General features: G+C 40.0%; 1 protein-coding gene across 6 annotated transcripts in view; it reads left to right on the forward strand.

The window, feature by feature from the left end:
- Positions 1–22,623, forward strand: part of TUB (TUB bipartite transcription factor) — a 91,076-nt gene that overhangs the window by 63,302 nt on the left and 5,151 nt on the right. For 3 of the 6 annotated variants that reach the window (XM_067540733.1, XM_067540734.1, XM_067540737.1), the window contains 6 exons: positions 9,406–9,570; positions 14,973–15,044; positions 16,008–16,126; positions 19,251–19,442; positions 19,741–19,853; positions 20,260–20,374. In XM_067540733.1, the coding sequence (XP_067396834.1) occupies positions 9,406–9,570; positions 14,973–15,044; positions 16,008–16,126; positions 19,251–19,442; positions 19,741–19,853; positions 20,260–20,374 (776 nt within the window). The remainder of the gene's footprint in view (positions 1–9,405; positions 9,571–14,972; positions 15,045–16,007; positions 16,127–19,250; positions 19,443–19,740; positions 19,854–20,259; positions 20,375–22,623) is intronic. The other 3 variants (XM_067540735.1, XM_067540736.1, XM_067540738.1) reach the window with 1 other exon arrangement.

Below are 22,623 nucleotides of genomic sequence, written 5' to 3' on the forward strand. Positions count from 1 at the left end.
CCAGTGCTTCACCACCCTCCTAGTAAAAAACTTTTTCCTAATGTCCAAAGACCTCCCTCCCTGCAACTTGAGACCGTTGCTCCTTGTTCTGTCATCTGCCACCACCGAGAACAGCCTAGCCCCATCCTTAGAACCTCCTTTCAGGTAGTTAAAGGCCACTATCAAATCCCCCTCACTCTTCTCTTTTGCAGACTAAACAAGCCCAGTTCCCTCAGCCTCTCCTCATAAGTCCTGTGCTCCAGCCCCCTAATCATTTTTGTTGCCCTCCGCTGGACTCTCTCCAACTTGTCCACATCCTTTTTGTATTGGGGGGCCCAAAACTGGACACAATATTCTAAATGCGGCCTCACCAATGCCGAATAGAGGGGAATAATCACTTCCCGTGACCTGCTAGCAATGCCCCTCCTAATGCAGCCCAATATGCCATTGGCCTTCTTGACAACCAGGGCACACTGCTGACTCATATCCAGCTTTTTATCCACTGTTACCCCCAGGTCCTTTTCTGCAGAGCTGCTGCCCAGCTCGTCGGTCCCCAGTCTATAGCTGTGCATGGGATTCTTTCTTCCTAAGTGGAGGACTCTGCACTTTTCTTTGTTGAACCTCATCAGATTTCTTTTGGCCCAATCCTCCAGTTTGTTTAGGTCACTCTGTATCCTATCCCTACCTTGCAGGGTATCTACCACTCCCCCCAGCTTAGTGTCGTCCGCAAACTTGCTGAGGGTGCAATCTACCCCATCCTCCAGATCCAGATTTGGGCCTGGGGAGACTGCAAAATTTGTTTCCAATTTTAAACCCACTAGGACAAATTCTGTCTTGACTTACCACCCAACTCAATTATGCCAATGGGGTGCAAATTGGGAAGAATTTGTCTTGCTATCTGTATCTGATTTGCAATGTTGCCTGGAGAGGCACAAATAAATTAGAAAAATAAGTGAAATCAACAAGTAGAAAGAGTTATGAAAAAATGCATATAGTACAGTTATGAACTGTTATTAACCACAGGACTAAAGCAGGCCCAAAGCATATGGAACACTTCTACATCAAATACATATATTGTTTTTTTAGATCTGAAATTTCTGGAAGTATTATACACACAACATTAGTGTGTGTATTTTTCACTAATGGTTACCAAGAGTAGGGATTAATAACTATGTCTGGTAACATGTTTTCTCCTATGTCCAGTAGACTAATGGAAACAAACAAGGAGATAAACAAACAACCCTTTTACAAATACTCAGACCCACGCCTAACTCTAAAGCAAAAATGTATTTAAGGATATTCAGGAGTAAGTGAATTTTATAATGCTAAATCCACAAATCTGACACACATGGCACATAAATACATCAGGCGGTCATAGCACTGGTGCATTGTGTGTCATGGGAAACGTTGTTTGCTTTATAGGGGTTTTGAAACCTAAATCTGCAAGCTGGAGGTATTTCATTGCCAAAATGAAGAACATCCTTCCATCTGTCTCATTTTTTCTTTTGTCTTTTATATTCTGTTTTAGTTTATTCAGCCTTCACCTCTTGCTCTCATTACAGCCCAACGGCAGAATAGGCTTTTCTGGATGTAGTCCTGTCTAACTGTCTGTCTGCCACAAAACGTTCTATTTGGCAGGCTGGTTATTCTGGGTTTGGTTTTGTTTTTGTTGGTTTATTTCATCCTTGTTTCTTCCCTCTGTTTTTCTTCCATTTGTTTGCTGTGAATAGCCTATCCTGACACAAATATGTGTAATGGGGAGCTGTGTTAAAAAGACGCCAGGTAGGAAGGCATCTCCACTTGTACTGGAAGAGGCTGGATTACTCCACATTTCCTTGTTTAATGGGAGGAGCTTAGCTCATTTAGAACTGTTTAAGCTTGGCTCCACTGGGCATAAAAGCAATGGGAGAGCAGGAAGTACAAATGGGCTTCATCTGAGAAAATCCTGTTATCTCTGGGCATAAGAACACTCTCAGGACTGTCTTTTGGCCGCCCCTGAATTTGACTGTAAGGAAATCATTATGATCTGTGGTCCCAAGCCAGGCACTCCCTGGCATATAGACAGTGGAAGAGTGGTCACTGTTGGGGTAGTCTTGATCGTGTCAAGACCTATTTAGAAGAATGGTTAACAGAATATTGTAAACAATAGAATGGAACATTCCCAAACTCACTTTTAGTGAATTTTTTTAGTTGTTGGTCCAAAAAAACATCTAGGAGAATGCACACGTGTTGAACAAATGGCTCTCAGAAATCTGGCAACTAGAATATATTTTAAGGGTTTTGATAGTCCTCAAAATGGACCAGTACATGTTTTGTTTTACACTTTTTTTATTTTAAATTTTTTTCACTTTTTGGCAGAATTCTTCAAAAGCGATATTGTTGTTTTTTTAAAACAGCTCAGTTAAAACTCGACTGCTGTCTGCAACTTTATAGAAGAAGGATGGTCTTGTGGTTAAATGCACCAGACTGAAACAAAATGTAAAGTTCAGTTCTCTGCTCTGCCACAGACTTCCTATCTGACCTTGGGCAAGTCGTCAGACCTGCTTCAGCAAAGTGCTTAAGCATGTGCTTAAAGCTCAGTATGTGAGTAATCCTGTTGAGTTTAATGGAACAACTCAACATGCTTAAGTGCTGGTCTGGATCAGAGCCTGAATTTCTCTGTGCCTCAGCTCCCAATTTGTAAAATAGGGATGATAATGTTTTCTTTCTCCCCAAAGTGCATTACCTTGGCCTTGTCTGCACTGAATTTCACCCGCCATTGTGTTACCCAATTGGTTAATTTTGTTAGGTCCATCTGAAGTGCCTTTTAGACTTGTTTCCTAAGTTAATTCATGAATGTCCTACGAAGAAAGAATTACTTTAGTAAAAACAATTCTTTTAAGTTGTTTTAAAACTAAAATTAGCTAAAATAAAGTGCTTTAGGAACTTGGAAGTTTTCATGCTAATTGAGTACAATAAAACTTCCCTTTTAGTAAAAGAATTTGTTCATTATTCTTTCCCATAGTACTGCAGCATTTTTAGGTCTACATACATGATCATGCAAAAGAAAGAAGCCAAATATTTGAGTCTGGTTTGCACAATGTGTATTAATATGAATTGATTTTCTTTGGATAGATCCAGTTATTAGGGATTCATAGCTAATGTTTTGGAGAGCTGACTCTGTGTGCTTATGTCCATAATGTGTTTCTGCCTACAGTCATTTTCAGACTGTAGTACTTTAATACCATTTTAAATGTTTGGTTGCTACTGTCACATTTAGAACCTGTGACTAATTTATTCAGGTTTAAAGGAGAATAATATGTGAGACAGTTTTCCTGTTTACGATGTTAGATAACTATACAGGGCAATATCTATCTTCATATTAGTCTAGTGCTTAGGTTTTATCTACTGGCACTTCTGAAGCCACCATACGTAAACATCATGTGGCTGTGCATTTGAAATTTATTCTTTCTTCTTTCTTTTTAAAATACTTTTTTTCTGAAGATCTCTTGAAAAATTAAAACTTTAACGCTATCATTTTAATCTGTAAGTCTTTATATTACCATTCTGCCATTACATTAGTTCAGTTTTCTGTGATGAAATCTATCGTAACTATTTCTAGAGTGCCCCTCTGGATAATATCCAAGTTCTGTCACAATTGGTAGTTCCCAAATTTGACCTTCTGTACATTTGTTGTCTCACATCTGAACTCAAAGCTCATTTAATTTTTTCTTGTTATTCCCAAAACAAATGCTTTAATTGCAATAATTATTTAACACCCTATTTAGCATTAGTTTTAATAATAGCCACATTGTTGGAAACTCTCCAGTAACAAACCAGTCTGCTCATGGAATGCAGGGGAAAATATGTCAATAAATACAGCCTGACCCTGCAGTTCTTTCCCAGTGACATCTTCCACCAGCTTCAGGATTGCAACTGTAGACACAGGTCTCAATTTCAGGTTTCCAAAAATGTATTATCATTACTAAATCAAGGGAGGCTGAAGAGATTTAAAAATTAGGAAAAACATGTTGATCATTTTGAAGCTGAAGTTAGACAGGTTTAATGCAACACCACAAAGTCCATAAAAGCTTAGACTGGGAAAACTGATTTGGCTTCCGTGCATCATGAACATTAAGCAAAAATTTTTCATGTAGCTCCCTTTCCAGTGGTTACAGGAACAGCTCCCCTGTTCCCTGTTATAATGATTTGTTTCTTTCCACTTCAGGAGAGACGCTGTAATTGTTTCAGTCTTTGCTTGTAGTAGTCATGTTCTGTTCAGAAGTTTGAGCTTCTGTCAAAAAAAATAAAAAATAAAAAAGAGCCCGTTTAGTAACCAGGCTAAAAAAAATGCTGTGAAGAATGTCATTCTAAATTAATAATAATAAATCATAATGGACTTTATAACTTATGAGTCCTTCAGAACAGGGATTGTTTCTTGTGTGTTTGTGCAGTGCCTAGAACATTCAGAGCCCCCACATGGCAGGGGGGGCGGGGCGGGGCGGGGCGGGGAAGGGTACACTTTACCGGAGCCTGGCCCAGGCTGCAATCCCCATTACCACGAGGAAAAAAATGTTCATCGCTCATGAGATTGTATGTATGGGATGAGGGATTGTAGTGTAGTGTAGTGTGTAGTGTAGTGTGGGAGGCAGCCCATGTTACTAGTTTGTGCTGGGCCCGAAAACATTATGCTTGGGCCCTGAGAACATTGTCCATGCTACAATTTCTCATAGGCTGGAAATGCCAGAAGCACAGCCTATTTTTATAATCTCTGGGCTTCAGCTTCTGGCTTCAGACGAAACCAAGAAGTGCAAAGACATGAAAATGTCAATTTTAACCAAATTGCCCTCTCTCTCTCTCAAAGGGTTTGGTTAGCATTTAGGTCAGATCATATTTTTTCTGCCTTGGTTCACCCACTCTTGTAGAATTCTGCTTTCAGCATCATTTTAACAGGAAGGCAGAGACTTCTGCATCAATGATGCTGCATCCTGCACTTAGGAGATCTAGTGGAAAACTCTGACCCTTGGCACTAAAGACTTTATTTTTCTCACAGCCCACTGTCTGCCTTCGCCACCTTAAGTCTGAGTTCTCAAACCACTGAAGTTACAGAAGACTGATGACTAAATATGATTTTTCCCCCTGCACAATGGGCCACTTTTTGGTATGTGGGTCGAAGGAGCCAGGAGCCCACAAAGTTTAGAAAGTGAGGAATATAAGGGGAGGGATCCACCCTAAAACTGTAATGAATGATGAATCAGGGCTGCACAACTTTTGAAATGCTTTAAGAAATCAGGTGTGTGACAGTAAAGCTGCCTCTTGACAAGTGTCTTATGTATTTACATTGTGTGTGCGCGTGCGTGTGTGCATGCATGTGTGTGTGCATTACACATACACATTCTCTCACTCTCACTTAAATAGGGATAATTCTCGTGTGAAGATGAGCTCTTCTTGAACATTTCCTTTGCTGCGTTAGTCTTTCAATATCATGCATCTTCAATTATTTTTGTACAGTATTTCCCGTTATTAATATTGTAGAGGATTTTGTTTCACATTTGTCTTTTCTTTTTCTTCTGGTTACACCTTCCATCTCCAATATGGAGACAGCTCCAGGGACAGTTTTCAATGTGTAATAACACTATCTGCTACCAACGCATTCTCTGGATGCTGACATTGATTTTCCTTCTTTTAATGTGTAACTAGCCAGTGTGACATTTATCCCAAAGCCTAATATGTGATGGCCCTGATAGCATGGGATGTGAACACAGCTGTTTTGTGTGTATCAGAACAGCAACCCCAGCGTGATTAGACTGTACTATATAATGTTGGCATTTAATTTGCCACTGATCAAGGTCTGCTTGGGGGGAAAATGAGCAATAGTTTTAAAAATTGGATGCCTAAAGTTAGGTTCCTTAGTCCAAACATAGGTGGGTAAATAAATGGCTAGATACGCAAAAGAGATGAGCCTTCCACTGCCCCATTAATTTCAATGGAACTGCTGGCTACTCAGCACTTTTGAAAGTCAAGTGTTTGGTTTAGAAGCGCAACTTTAGGTACCCATTTTTTACAGTTTTTATTATTAAAATTAATAATTAAACATTGTATTAAAATAATTCCTTTTATCGGTTTTATATGTGTTGCCTTTCAATTTAAATGAATATCCTCTTGTACTTGTAGTATGAGAGAGGGTAAATAGAAGTGCCTGAGTTACCTTGTGTATGTAATTAAGGTCACTGAGACAGCTATAGCAATTGCAAACATGGAAAAGCAAAATTCAAGAAAGTATTTAGTATATTTCTAGCTGTCTTTTAATGCAATTTAACAGCTCCAAGCAAGGAGATTCTGTATTGTGATCAGAGAGCTCGGTACAGACCACTCATGACCCACAGAATAGTTTGAACACTTCTGCTCTAAACAAAAAAAGTTCAAATCTTTACAGTTTCCTCCTATATGGAAGACTTTTTATGCCTCTAATAACTTTTGTTGCCTATATCTGAGCTGCTTTCTTTTTCTTGTATCCCTTTCTGGAGATAGGATGACTAGAACACAGTATTCCAGCTGAGGGCAAACTGTTCATTTATAACATTCTATATAATTTTCTATCCCATCCCATTTATACATCCTAAAATTGTGTTTGTTTTTTTGACTACCACTGCACAATGAACATCGGTTTGCACTGAACTATCAACAGATATGCCATTTTCATGACAGATTTATATAGAATCCTGCAGCATGTCGGAGTAGTTTTAATTATTCCTTCTGATGTCCACTTCTATAGGTGTTTTAACAGTGAATTTCATCTTCCCTCATACTTTTAATTTGTTTAGCTTTGTTTGGTTTTTGTCAAATCTAGTCCAAAGTTTTTCAAATCTTCTCCACTCTTATATGCACAAACTTCTCTCTGTAAAGTATACAATACTTAATATATGGAATCTCAGCTGCACTAGTTAGTTGTAATTGGTCACACAAGTCACATGGTCTTATTTTCTGTTTTCTGACTAGATTAGAATAACTCTTCTAGAAGGCACTTCCAGGATAACTACTCAAATGTACAAATTACAACTAGTTTAGCAAGAGCATTGATTGGCTCACTGTCTGCAACTTTTCATGAGAAATAGCTCAGTTACTCAAATGATTACAGAAAGCAAACACAAAATAGGTGCAAACGGTGAAGCAAATTCATTTTAAAATTTGACTGAACAGCTGAGGCAGAAAAATTAGAAGTATTCACTTAGCTCTATTTGACCATGCTTGACCAGTTTTTTCAGCCAAAGTTATTAATGATTACCAGTTCTCCTCTTTGCTGTTTATTAAATAACCTTGTGCAGCTGCAAACTTATAGAGGCTTTTATTATTTACTATATCTATAAATGATATTATTACAGCTTTTATTAATGTAAAAGTACTTTTTTTATGTGGCTGACATTGTAGTACACAACAGCACTAAATCTTAACTAAGGAGTTGAAGTACGTTTACAATCTAATGTTGATAATTTGCTGTCCTGGCAAAAATAAAATTGGCTTTCTATAGAAGAGAACTATTATCTCCACTGTTCGGCCTAATAAGTGATTTATTTAGAATTGAGGGGAAAAAGCCTGGTAAAGAGTCTTACTCTGAACACCCTCTTCCCAGCCAAGGAATGTATTCTCTTTCTCTCTAAGTAGGATTTTGTTCAGGTTTCTGTCACATCTAGATATTGCTTGACCATGACAAAATGGTTGAGTGTTAGAGGATGCAGCATGGTCTAATGAACAGGATGCATTGGACTGAGTCTGAAGACTTAAGTTCTATTTCTAAACCTGAGTTTGGGCGAGTTATTTCACCTTTCTATTTCCCCTTCTACCATTTGTCTATTTTGACTGTCATCTCTTTTAGGGATGGACTTCCTTATTATGTGTATGTACAGTACCCAGAATAATGGGCCCCTGTTCTCAGATAGGGTCTCTAGATGCTGCTGTAATACAAATAGTAAATTCATAGACTCATAGACTTAGGCCAGAAGGGATCATCATGATCATCTAGTCTAACCTCCTGCACATTGCAGGCCACAGATCCTCATCCTCCCTCTCCTGTACTAGACCCATAACCTCTGGCTGAGTTACTGAGGTCCTTGGATTATGATTTAAAGACTTCAAGTTACAGAGAATCCACCATTTACACTAGTTGAAACCTGAAAGTACTCCAGGCCACATGTGAAGAAGGCGATAAATGCCCAGGGTCTCTGCCAGTCTGATCCTGGGGGGAAATTCCTTCCTGACCCCATATATATAGTGATCAGTTAAACCCTGAGCATGTGGGCAAGACCCACCAGCCAGACACCTGGGAAAGAATCCATTGTAGTAACTCAGTGCTCTCCCCATCTAGTGACCCTTTTCTGGCTGTTTCCTTCATGCTATTGTAGACAACCTCATCATACTCCTCCATAAACTTAGCAAACTCAGTCTTGAAACCAGTTACATTTTTAAATAATACAATAATAATACAATAAGGTTTTTTAATATTATAATACTGCTGTGTTTATAACATCAGCACATAAAGTTGAGCAACTAAATATTTATGTGCCTAAATAACCATTTTAGGCATCTGCAGACTGATTTAGGAGCCTAAATATGGCATCAAATACCTTATATAGAAAGGGTCTCTCTTTAGAGGAGTGATTTAATATAGTGTCTATTTGGGTCCCAGCTGACACATGAACAGTTTGGTGGGGTTCAGCCTGAAAGATGCAAGATTCACAATAGTTTAAGTGAAAAATCCCACAAGTATGAACATTTTTTAAACTTGTCTGTTGGAAATTTATAACAAGCATGCTTGAAGTAGTTGTAGTATGTGAAAATCAACTTGTCACTCATATTTAGCATTTTTATGTGCTAAAAGTCTCAGCAATGACTGATTGTGTTATATTCCCAGAATACACGTGAAAAAGAGGTGTTTGGACCTCATGGAAATGAATGTGCTACAATCAAAGGTCTGAAGGCTAGAAGCAGAGAAATCATCTAACCATTCTCCGTTGCAATGCTCACACACACAGAGAGACATACACACTTTCCATTTGCTTCAACAGCTCAGAAAACCAATACTGCTGTAAAATAGCTTTTACACTTGGAGCCTCAATACACTCTACACCCAGCTTCAAAAAGAGGATTTATTGTGGCAGCATCAGATATGGACAGTCTGAAGCCAAGTGGCTTTGCTCAATGAATCCCATGCATACCAATACTTGGAACACTCTCTTCCAGGTCACAGAGCTAGTGTCTGATCTCTGGGAACAAATAAAAAAGCGTGCAAGTGAGTTGTTTGCCTTGAAGACTATTTTAGTCATGAAAATGTAATTGCAGATGGACTGCTGAGCTGTGTTTCTTAGATAGGAAGGCATCTAAGTATTTCTGAGTCAATATTTTTTAGCTTTTCAGTAATTCTTTGATTAGACTTTTGCTGTTATCTGACAGGAATTGATGGCCCGGCTGCTTTTCAAGATGACGTTCAGGAGGTAGGAAGCCAAATTCAGATTCTTACTGTTGGGCAGTCTAGCCACAGTGAAGATGACGGAGAGACAATGGCTAGTGGCCAGCAACAAAGCAGGCAGGACCTTAGAGTAACAATGCAGAAAAAGGGTAAGTAGTCAAAGCTACCTACTTATGCTCTTTGTTATTTGCTCTGTTTGTATATTGGTAACTCCTTCTACTCCCAATGGTAACCCAGTTCTAAGCTAAGACAGAGACTTCATTTTCTTTAGGCCCTTTCACTTTAAACCCTTCCTTCAGTGAGTAATTATCATCCTTCCCTTAGTGCTCCGTTGTATTATCTCCATAATAGTAAGAGATCTAGCAGCAAGAGATCTAAGTGCATTCTGGGACATGACTTTCACATACTGCAATGGTACATTGTATCAAGCTCTCGTCCATAAGTTTACAATCTAAATTGTAGGACGATAGAAATCACATACTTACCCACCAAACAGGGTTTTTAATGGCCTCATTTAAATGAGAAGACAGAACATTGTGTGGTTGTAGTAACAATTCACAAATTCACATCATACGTTCATCCTCCTAAAGGTGAAAATGACAGAACTCTTTTTTGTGGCACTTCTTGGCAGCATACTTCTCAAATGTTCTGGATTTTTTCAAGGGCAGCCCCGACTGGGGATGAAATGATTATGTTTGTGTGTATGTATCTGTCTCTTCCTTTCAGTGACAGTGTTATCTCTCATCACACAGCAGCTTAGGAGAAAAGAAATCCTAAAATCTTCACAATGCTTCTCTGAAGCCTTAAGCCTTAATGGCTCTGCTTTTTTCAGCATACAGTCTTTGAAGTGAAGATAGCTTTGGTCAAAGCTGCTCTACAGAAAGAAACTGGTGCTTTAAAAACATACAAATAGTCTACAAAGAGCAAAATGTAAGTGAAAACTTGACTTGTATAAAATAGATGGTTCTTTTCTAAATGCCAGCTTCTTTTTGTAGAGCAGCTCTCACTGAGATTCTTTCTCTCAAATGCTTCATACTGTGGATGTGAGCAACTCAACCTGAAATGAACAGATTTCCTCAAAGTCTGAAGTTTCCTGGGTATCTGGATCTGAGCGACACTGATATAACTAACAAGTTCTGACCTGTGTGATGGTTGCCCCTTAAATGCCTGGCTCAGAATAGTTATGAGCCAGTCACTTTGCTCACTAAAGTTGGTTGATTTAAAGATTATAAATAGAGCTGGATGAGAATGATGCTTTATGACACTTTGTTTCATGGAAAGTTCTGCAACTTGGAAAAAAAAATCTGTTCCAAAACAGAAAGAGGAAAAAAAAAATTTTTTTGAAATTTTCTATTAAACCAAAATTCCAAATAAAATTTTGTTTTGGGTCAATCAAAACATTTCATTTTGAAAAAATATCAAGCCTTTTTTCTGATTTTGATGTTCATGTTTTTTAAATTTTTTATGATACAAAATAAAAGAAATTTCAAATAAAAATTCATTTTGAAATGAAAAAATAGAAATGCTTCGTTCTGAAAATGTCAGAAAAGGACATTTCATTTTTTTCCATTTTTTCCTTGAAATGTCATTGAAACAGAAGCATTTCCACCCAAAATTTTGCTTTCGATGGATTGGCATTTTCTGAGTGAAAAATGTTGTCTTAGAAAATTTCTGACCAGCTCTAATTATAAACCAACTTTTAAGTTAGGTCAAACCACTGGGATTTATTATTTTGGGGCAGTCTCTCTTTTTATGTTTCTTTCCAAGTTAAAATAAGATTATAACAAATACAATTTTTTTTTTGGTTATCTCCAAACTTTGGTTTGTTTTGCTTTTAAGTTCGATTTTAGTTTTAAACTTTATAAACATAAGATTTGATTCTTTAGTCATTTCGCGCACCATAATCTGAGAGTTTTTGTGATCAAGGAACAACAACCTTGTTAAAACTGGCACACTTAGTAGACAGTAAAGGCAGCCTACTCTGCACGCTTCTTATGGTGGCATGCAGAGTACATACATGCAGGTAGCACCCCTTAGCATGTGTGGCTGACGAGACCTGGCTTAGGTGAGTAGAGTAAAGGCATGTCTATAGAGGTGTGGGCATGTATGCAAGTACATACCCTGCCTGCTCTCTGCTCACCCAAGCCATGCCTCACTGTCTACACTGCTATTTTTAGCAGTGTACAGTCCTGTGTTGCTGAAACCTTTCTCCCCCTCAGGAAAGACTCCCCCAGTGGGGGAAGGTTCTGGCAGGAGGGAGGCAACAGGGAAAGAGCTGGGCATCTTCCCGCTGCAGGACCTTTCCCTGCCACAAGGAAAGACTCTGGCAGCAAGAAAAGGCTGCCGGCTCCCTGCGGTTGGAGCCTTCCCCCGCTGTCTCCCCTCTGTCAGGCTGTTCGTAGGTACACATACCCTTCACCCTGCCACCAGTGGTGTGTAGTGTAGACATAGCCTAACAGTTTACGCAGGGGATGTTTTAAATGAGAGCACTGGGATTTAGCTTAATGACTCCTGTTAAGATTAGTGGCTCATGCCATGCCCTGCATGGGTACAAAGCACCAATAAGCTGGTTTCAACTAGTAGAGGTTCCATGGGATGTTCCTGTTGGATGGTGGGATTTGCCATCCCATGGAGTGAGTAGCAGGCTTGCAAGCCAGCTTTTCTCACCCCTGAATATCCCAAGATCTATGGGGACATTTGTTTAGGGCTGAGGTTTTCAGCTGGAAGCACAATGCTTCTGCACTGCTCCTTGGACTGCCTCACTGCCATATCACTATGAATCTAAAGAACCATGCTCCTGTGAGAACCTTGAGAGTAGCTGCCTATAAGCCACCTTCAGCTTATTTATGGGGAAGGGGAAAGCCGCATGAGGGCAATGCTGACTGTAGGAAAAGTCTTGCTGATTGTCATTAGAATTGCTTAGCCTGGATTTGAATCCATTCTGCTGTTTGGCAGGAAATTTGTGGTGGAAGCCCAATATTAACAGATGCCTGTCTGGTCACAAAGGGAGCACTCTACATGTCTGTTTCAGTTAGGAGAAGATAGGTTATAGAATACATTAGTGCATAAGCAGTACTCCCCTGCAAGGAGAAGCCAAATGTTTTATTTGATTTCCCCATCTGCTGGAAAGTGCCACAATTAGAATTATTCCTGTGTTAAATATTCTGGCCTTTTGATTTCGGTATTCTTAACATTGAGCCTTCCTTGTCAGTGAAGGCATCACAAGGACAGACACTCGCTTCCTCAGGTTTTAGGAAAAATCAGATGAAAATCTAACATGGAGTTTTCAGATTTATCAATTTCATTAATGTCACTATAATGATTGTGACCATATTCGTCTGAATAGTCTTAATTCTTCATTGCCAGTTGGAAGTAAAATTGCTCATACAGCTTTAAGATTTAGAGAAGGAACAGATTTATGTAATAGTTCAAGCAGCAGACAAAATTGCTTTCTGGGAACAAAGCTGAAACTGGAGCTTCTTTAAAGTTTTCTCAGGGTGTTTCCAAAAGATGCTTAGAACCAGCTTGTCAAACATTGGCACTAGTTACACCAGCAAAATCTGAATAATGCACGATGGGTGTAAATGCAGATAATAGCTGTTTATGCCACTATGCATTAGTATGCTCAACCACCTGCTTTTATGCACCAATGCCCATTTGGGACATGGAATGCAGAGGTTGCCCTCACAAATTTGGGATATAATTTGCATGCCAATATTTGAGAAATAATTTTTTTCCATCCCAGAGCATCTTTGCAGACACAGGGAACAATACAGCATTGCCATTCATTCCTGTTTTTGACTTGTTCCTCCATTAAACCCAGCCTGATCATGTCCCTGCATATAATGCCCTGCTATCTAATTGGTGGTCAGCCTGTAGGTCAGACTGACGTTGATTGCATTTGCATTATTTTCATTAGCATCCTATCATTTGTTTGTCATCTGCAGTGTCCCCACCATCGTAATCTTTTTAATTGTAGCCCATCCTGTACGCTGGTTTAACATCCTGCTCTCCTTCTAACCTCTTCAATCGTCTTAAAATCATTTCACTTTACACCTGCTGTTTTTCAAATATCTCTCATCTCTACTGCCGCCAGCTTTCTGATCTCTGTTTCATTTAATGCAACTGCTTCCAGGCCATAGAGTAATTCTGTTAGTACACTGGTTTGATAAATTTTCCCTTTGATCCCAAACATAATGTTTTTCAAAGTCTGTACTTCCATCAATTTCTGTGCAGAACTTGTGGCTAAGGCACATCTCCTTTTAACCTCATCCTTGATGGAGCCATCAGCACTGATCAAGCTGTCTAGGTACATATAAAATTCTACTTGTTGTAGGACTTCACTGTGGCTGCATTTCAGCACTTTATCTATTGTTCCTTTTTCAAGGTTCAACCACTTCATCTTTTGGCATTTATTGTAAGTCCAAGTTGACTACACCAATTTTCCAAGGTAGCAAAGGGTTAATGATTAATTCAGATGTGTCTGCCAGTTGTCATCTGCATAAATGAAGGAGCTTAACTTAGATCATTCAATGTCACACTCTCCAACTCATATTTAATGTCCAGTTTTAGAAAAGCGACGGTAATTCCATGGCCCCAGTTTGACAAATTGGCTCTTGTTAAATAGCTTTTAAGGTTCTTAATGGGAGTCAAAGAATGAACAGTCTCTTCAAGTTGTACCTAATCATGCATGATGATGGTGGGTGAGCACAGGTTTTCGAACTCTGACTCGTCATTTTGGCCATATCTGTTAATCTATGAGCTCTGACTTTCCTTACATGCAGTATGTTGTTGGAGACTCTTTTGATGCCTCTTTTTATATTATTTCCAAAGTAATAAAATCCAAAGTAGGGGGAACTAAAGCAGTGGATGATGGGATGACAACTGTTGCATTTCTAAGGGATACTTAACGGTGCATATGCATGTACTTGACCCATGTGCATTTATGGGAGGATGAGCATTTGAAGTGATTGGAAATAGCAATAAAAAAAAGAAATAAATTATATAAAAGCTACAGAATGCAATTTCAATATTCAAACCTAAGAATATTGCCATGAGCATTTCAGCTAATATATGAGTCTGTGCAATAGTTTAGTTCAATCTTTGCTTGCTGCAAAATAAGTATTACTGAATACATTTTCCTGTAGAATTTGTGTGTACTCCTGAATTATATCTGTATGTCAAAGCTCAAAAACTAAACCAAAGACTCAAAACGAAGAACACATACACAAGGTGCCGGAAGGTTTACAATGCAACCATTTAGTACGAATAATGCACGCTGTAACCTCAGTTCTGTAATTCAGCTCTTTCTCATTTAATTCAAATACTGAAAGGGAGGTCACACCAGGTTTCAATGGGCCTAAGCTAAATTTGAATCTTCAACAAGGGATGGCTTTTATAAAGGAGAATATCTGAGAGTTATGGCAGCAGAAATGTGACTCGACCCAGCAAGCCCTTAGTCATATTTGGGGTCCTCTCGTTAAGTAAGGATTGTTCGTTCATGTGATTAAGGGTTTGCAGAATCGAGCCCATGGATTTTTTCCTTTCCCAGATCCCCACGCAAATACATCCTGGTCCACTTCCACCTCCCAATCCAGTCTTGTGGCCCTGGATCATGTTCCAGGTAAGTACAGAAGGAAGAAGTTAACTCTGCCCCTACTATTTATTTGGCGCCAAGGATCTTTGTTTAATACTTGTCCTATTTACCCTTCTGCGTTTGAATTAACGATAGTGGAAATTCTTGACCAAAACTCTGGAAAATAACTAACATTTTTGGAACATATTATGTAAATGAGCTGTAATTTCAGATTTGAACCAAAAGTGGAAGGTGGCTTCATCTATGCAAACTCCCTGGAAAAACCAGGCCTGGTAGACTTCCAAGGCCCCACCCACCTAGATCTTCTGCTGCCAAGCCCAACCTGGTCTTCAAAGTTCCATTCCCTTAGAATCTTCAAAGCTTGGGTGGTTGGGGCACCTGTGGGACTGACACAGAAGTATTAAAGTGAAATGGATCAGTGCTCTAAGGGAGCCTGTCTGTCCTTGTCTTATTTTTACATACATAAACATAGAATGTGATTGTATAAATATTTTTTCTCACACTAAGATCTGCTCCCCATGAGATCATATAGGAATAATAGCTAAATATGAAATCTTACTACAGTGAGGTACATCTTGCATTTTTTTAGGCCCCTGGTAAGGGGCTGCCCTCTCAGATCCAGTTGCAGGATTGGGTCTTTAATGGTCTTGTGTTTAAAGCACTCAACTCGGGAGATCTGGATTCAGTTCCTGGCTCTGCCACAAGCTTCTTGTGTGTTCTTGGGTAAATCACTCAATCTCTATAAAATGATACTTCCTTTCCTCCCATCCTTTGTATGTCTTGTCTATTTAGATTGTAAACTCTTCAGGGCAGGAACTTTCTCTTACTATGTGATTGTACAGCACCTACCACACTGGAACCCAAATTCACTTGGGGGCTTTTAGGGTGCAACAGCTGGAGAAATACTTATCATGGTCTGTATCCTGTTTGCATGCATGCGCAGCTTTAATGTTTTCACATTTCATATAAACTTGTTTGCATGCTCCTCAGGCATTTCAAGCAGCATGAATTTTGATGAAGAGGATGAGGATGATGAAGACAGCTCGAGTTCCTCCCAGTTAAACAGTAACACCAGACCTGGCTCTGCAACAAGCAAGAAATCAAACAAGGTTAGAAAGCAGGAGTGTTGCCTGTAGATGAATATGAATTCTGTCATTTCCAGGTCAGAAAGCCAGCATTTTTTAACATAGCATCTTGAGGGAGATTTACTGTGATACATGACATGATTCAGAGGAGCAAATAATGGGAAGGTTGAACAGGAGAGTATCCTCTGAAACCAAAAACAAGGGATGGGTGAAGTGGTTTAGATAAAATAAGAACTGGCCTGAAATTTTACTGAAAAGTCAAACCAAACATTCCCAGAAGTAAACAGGTGTTGATTCTGGACACTTTGTGATCAGTGTGGATACCAGTGAGACAGGGAATGCCTGACTTGCAGATCAATAAGGTTTAATGTGCAAGGTTTTCTATAAATATACTAGTTAGATACAAAGCCTAAAATTAACTACAATGTATCATACTCACTAAACCTGGAGAGCTAAGCAGTTACTCAGAAGGCTGTATACAGGAAAGCTTTCTTCAGAGGCCCCACCAGTGAGTCAGTGGATCCTCCGGTCCAACCGGCAGCACCTCCTGTGGAGTCAGGTGTTGATGGAGCGACCCCCTTTTGTCTGAGGCCTAGTCTACGCTGGTGGCTTAATTCGAATTAAAGTCCCTTAATTCGAATTAATTACTCCCACATCTACACTTGCGCATTGTTAATTTGAATTAAGGAGCCTTTAAAATTGAATTAATATAAAACCACCTCTGCAAGTGGATTAGCGCCTGAAGCGCATCAGTTAATTCACAGTGGTGTGAGTGTGGACGCAATGGGACTTAAATCGAATTAATTGGCCTCCAGACTGTATCCCATGATGCTCCATTTCAGTACCCTCCCCCAAAGCAGCCCCAGGAAGATTTAAATCTTCATTTCCTGCGGTGAATGGGTTTAAAATCCAAGTTGCGATCATCCCCCCCCCCCCCCCCCCACACACACACACACAACAAGCCCTTTGCAGTTTGTCTCTTTAAGGGTTTGAAAGATTTCACCACCCCCCTCTCCCCGCGTGGTGCATGCATTTTAAATGTCCATCAAGCCCTTTGCAGTTTGTCCCTTTAAGGGTTTGAAAGATTTCACCATCCACCTCTCCCCGCGTGGTGAATGCATTTTAAATGCCCATCAAGCCCTTTGCAGTTTGTCCCTTTAAGGGTTTGAAAATTTCAACCCCCCTCTCCTGGCGAGGTGAATGCGTTTTAACTGCCCAGCAAGCCCTTTGCAGTTTGTACCTTTAAGATTTGTCCTTTTGAAAGTTTAGCCCTTTAAAGTTTGTCCATTTGAAAGATTTCACCACCACCTCCCCTCCCCGCGTAGTGAATGCGTTTTAAATGCCAGCAGTGAGAGGAAATTCTTTGCTACATTGTTTCAGTGGCCAATCATGGAAATTGATAGTTTCTTAAGAGTTTATTCACAGTGCTACATGTGGATACATTATATCATGCTTTCCATCAGTGAAATGGAAACATTTGTATCACTGTTAATATACTAACTGTTATTTATCTTGCATTCTACAGACACCTGTAGAATCAAAATCAAAGGCAAGCAATATACAGGTGGTGGTGGGGGGAGCATAAAAGGGAAACAGCATACAGTTCTAAAGTAATCCAGGATAAGCTGCTATGTATTTGTCATGGTCAAAATGAGAGCATAGTTCAGCTGGCTCCATGTGCCTGCAGGAGTGGCGATCGGGGGAGTAAAAAAACAGCATGAAAATCCTTTTCCTGTTTGTTTGGGGGTGGGGGAAGAGGGTGGGGGAAGCAGCACTGCATCCTGGGATGATGACACTCATCACAACAGCCTCTGTGGTTAGTTGCACTGTGGGATAGCTTCCCAGATTGCACTGCTTTCTAATTCGAATTAAGGCTGGCCAGTGTGGACGCAAGAAACCAGCACAAACGCTGTAGTGTGGACAGTCTGCAGCGCTTTCTATAAATCACTTTCTGTAATTCGAATTAAGCTAATTCGAATTAGTGCTGCAGTGTAGACGTAGCCTAGTGGTGACTACTTATACCCTTCCATAAACAACCTTCACCTAATTATCTCTTTCTCATTGTCATATATGCTAATTACCTACATTGGGTTTCCACCCTTAACCACATTCCATTCTTACCATGATAATTGGGGTCATCAAAACAACATCTGGTGATAGGAGGGGTGGAGTAAAAATATGCCTCTTGGCAATAAAACAGTGTACCCCAGACGTTCAAGGATAACTATGTTATCTGTGTACAGCTGCAAGCACACAGTACCTGTGTTTTGTCTTATGTGCCGTGGTATGCAGAAACTGAGACATCTATAAGGTTATTCAGTCTCTGCCAACTGGAAGATGTCATGCTACAGGGGTCAGAATAGCCAAGCAAGCAACTGATGCTATGCTAGGCCTGTAGGATAGTGGTCAAGCAACTCAAATTGCACTGGGCCTCCAGCAACAGGTAGCTAATATTATCTGAACTTTAATGAAGAGACAGGAAAAATAGGTAAACTAAATATCAAATTGTTCAAATAAAATCTTTGTTCAGAGTTGGTGGCTTTACAGTTATCTCCGTCTGTAGTCTCTCACACTGCTCCCGCCTCTGGTACCCAAAGTGCTCTCAACTCTCTAGTATAGGAATTCTTAACCCTACTACCTCAACTGTAATCTATCCCCAAACAGCCCACTTTTCCCTTTCGTGATCTCCCAGTTGTCCACCTTTCCTAGATACCAACTTTCTCAGAATTGGGCATATTCAGATCTAGGGTTGTGGGATGGACCCAGCTATAAATATCAAGCCAGATTCTGTCTGACACTGGTTACGAGTCTGGCTCTGTAGCTGCAACTGACTCCGCTCTTTTTTTCCGGTATGTCCCTCGTGCAGGGCTGCAGTTGGCATAGGAGACTGTTCCACTGGCTTTAAACCAGCTGAGAGGGGGGATTCGCATCTGAGCAGTTGCACCCAAATTCCTCCCCTTTGCAGCACCTGCAAGGCGTAAGGGCCAGAACAGTGGGAGAGGCAATGTGCTATGTTGTTGCCAGTATTTTTTTTTAAGAAGCTGTTTCTGCAGTGCAGCTGCTGACATTTTTCTTTAAAATCTTGTGTTTTCAGTCTTTCCTTTCTAGTTGTAACGTAAACATGAGGTGGCCTTTCTTACTCTTCTAGGAGGCAGCCTCAGCTCCCAGCCCTTCCACAAATGAGCCTGTTGTAGATGTTGATGATCTGGAGGAATTTGCTGTGAGACCTGCCCCACAGGGCGTCACCGTCAAATGCCGAATCACAAGGGACAAGAAGGGAATGGACCGAGGAATGTACCCCACCTATTACCTCCATTTGGAAAGGGAGGATGGTAAAAAGGTCATAAAATATACCTCAATGGCATACCAGTTGCACCTGTATTTAAAACAACTAAAAGTGTCAGTACAAATAAGAATTAAACATTTAACGAAGTGTGTCAAGTTTAATTATTTAAACCATAAATAATGGATTGAAGAAAGAAGCAGTCACTTTGCCTTGCTAGTTTTTACCCATTTTTGCTAAGTCTCAGGTGTCTGCTGATGATGCTAAACCTCGGGAACATTGCCCATTTCTTTGGAGGATGAGGTGTTAAACATTCTTTGACATTCTAGAATGTGACGTTTTCTGCATTCCCTAGGTATTCCTATTAGCTGGAAGGAAGCGAAAGAAGAGCAAAACCTCTAATTACCTCATCTCTATAGATCCAACTGACCTGTCTCGAGGCGGAGAGAGTTTCATTGGAAAGCTAAGGTAAACATTTAAGCACCCAAGATAGAGAGGAAGGAATATATGTTTTCTTGACAGAATATTCAGTTTCTTGGCAATTATGATCCCTGAAAATTCTGTAAACAAAAAAGAGGGCTTAACTAGAACTGTATAGCTTCTTTTATATCTGAGTTATTGCCTCTTAATCTTGGTAGATTACAAGAATTCTCCCAGCACAGTTCAATAATAGGGACAGTGACTATAACATGCTTCTTGTAATATCCTGTTTCCCAGGGGTGCATGTATATTTAGGATTTCAGATGACCGCTTTATTTACCGTTAATAGAATATTATGGGGTTTTGGCCACTTGAGCCTCTGATACGATAAGGGATTAGATAGTTCAGGCTGTATTGTGACAAAAGTAATTTATCTTCCTGTTTTTTTTGATAGATCAAATCTTATGGGGACTAAGTTTACAGTATATGACAGTGGAGTAAATCCAATGAAAACAACATCAAGCCTAGAAGCAAGTAACCTGCGTCAGGAGCTAGCTGCTATTTGCTATGTAAGTACTGCTCGCAGGCAAAGGCTGCAATGAGTAAGAGTTAATTTTCAAAACATTGGGCCTGGTTCTCTTATCACTTACACTGGTGTAAGTCAGCATTCGCTCTGTGAACAACTCAGTCTCCTGATTTCAAATTCTCTCTCAGGAAGATCAGGAGACTTCGCAGGAAGTAGAGGTAAGAAATGTATCCACACATACTTCTTGCCTCCAGCCAAATTGCCATCTGACTTGCCCCTCACCTCCAGTCAGAAGACCTCAGAGCTGTGGTACTATGGGGATAGAATGCTTTCCACTCCTTTATGCATCTTATGGAAGAGATCTTTCTCAGTGGGAGCTGTGGCTGTGGGGACAAGATTCCCCCACCAAGACATGGTCAGTAGCAATGGCACCCTGGAGATGGCATCTGTGAATTCCGGTGGAGTTCACAGGGAGTTGGGCAGGTAGGTCTGAAACAGTCCCTCAGAGAGAGCGAGAGAGCACATGTCTCCTGTTGAAGGAACCAGGAGCATCAGGCCTCTTCCTGCCTGTAACTCCTGTGTGATGTGGACCAGTTAGCCACAGCTGGGGGTATGTTCCACATACATTCCCTCCCCCTAGCTTGAAAGAGTGAGTCTTGGGCTGTAGGAAACAATCTGTCTGGAGTGATGGGCAGAGCTCTGTGAATGATCCCTAAGATTGTCAGCACATGAAAACCAAAATGAGGGGCCCCTCCACTTCCATGGGCATGTCTCAAGGCAATGAGGGTCAGTGATACTACCAACATGAACATGGCTTTTTTCTGGGGGCATGGGGTTGGTTCTCTTTTTGTGTAGATGACACAGCACATTTCCCCCACCCATTAACCCATCTCTTCACTCTGGTGTCTGGGTGCTTCAGGCCCACCCTTTCAGATTTTCAGCAAATACCTTTAAAATCATAAACCCAAGCATCTGACTTCTATTTATATTTAGACTTCAGTTTCACTACGACTTACATGTCCAGTAAATTATTTTTACTGACTTTTGTAGTGCGGCATTCCCTGTAGCAGAGCAACTGATCTGCTGCTGCAAGCCAGGAGTAGGAAGAAGTAAAAAATTAAAGCAACTTTGTATATGTTTTAAAAGAAGAGAAATATGCAAATGAGGTGATATATATCATTATAAAGTATGCAAATTGAGGCATTGCATCATTTTCATGGAATCACCAGATATTTGGACCATCAGCCCTTGCAAGTAAAAACCCCAGTGTAGTCAATAGAGTTAGCATCTACATGCATAAAACTATGTAAAAACTATGTAAAACTGTAAGTGAGATCAGAATCATACTCACTGTTTGGGGAGTGTGGCTAAAACAGATTAACAAATTTGCTTATATGCCTATTATCAGATGAATGTGTTTAAAACTTGCATATATATATATATATATATATGCATAGTTAAGACAATTACTTGTTCCATTGATCTTTTAATATTTCAGGAAAATGTTATTAGATTTGCAAATGCACTATGATTCTGACCACAGCACAAAAGGAGATCTGGATTGGATTGGATTTTATTAATGACAGTGCTCATTAAAGTAATGATTGTTGGTACTGATTGTAGCACAAACACAAAAATACCACTCAGAGAGTTCCCAAAACAACTTTATTCTAAAGTGGCCTTTTTCAGTTCCAGCCTTGGGTTTCCCTTGAGCAAAAACTACCCATTGTAACAAAGATCTGAGGTAAGATGTAAAAAGCACTGCTATGCACCCAACTCCCTCTTAATTCATGCTGATCAAGTCCCCATCTGAAGAAAGCTGTGCCAGCCTACTGAATCTGACCAGCAGGTCTCAAGCAAAATCAGAGACTGGCAATTACTTCATTGTTATTTGTGAGATAAATGCACTGAAAACCCAAATTGTGGAGTTCCCTTCTGTGTTACGGTCCAAGCACTGTGGCTGAACTGAGTGCAAGTGCTAAGTTTCAGTAATTGCTCTTAATCATTTGTACTCTCACCACAGAGCATCTTATCATGACAGCAGAATAGCTGATTAATAAATCTGCAGCAGCACCTAAAGGCCAATTTCAGAATAGCTGTGCTTTTGGGTGAGATGCAGAGAGGTCTGGCTGTCCGCTTACCAGCAAGACTGTTTGCCATGCTCAACACTTGGCCTTTTAAGTTCTGAACAGCACACAATTCAGTTTCCCCCAGACTCTGTTAGCTCAGATAATAATAAAAAAAATATGATCCAGTTACTGTTGTAGTCAATGAAAAGACTCCCACTGACTT

Source organism: Emydura macquarii, unplaced genomic scaffold, assembly GCF_026122565.2.
Source record: "Emydura macquarii macquarii isolate MOO-44397 ecotype Brisbane River unplaced genomic scaffold, CSIRO-AGI_Emac_v2 contig_587, whole genome shotgun sequence".
Classification (NCBI taxonomy): domain Eukaryota; kingdom Metazoa; phylum Chordata; order Testudines; family Chelidae; genus Emydura; species Emydura macquarii.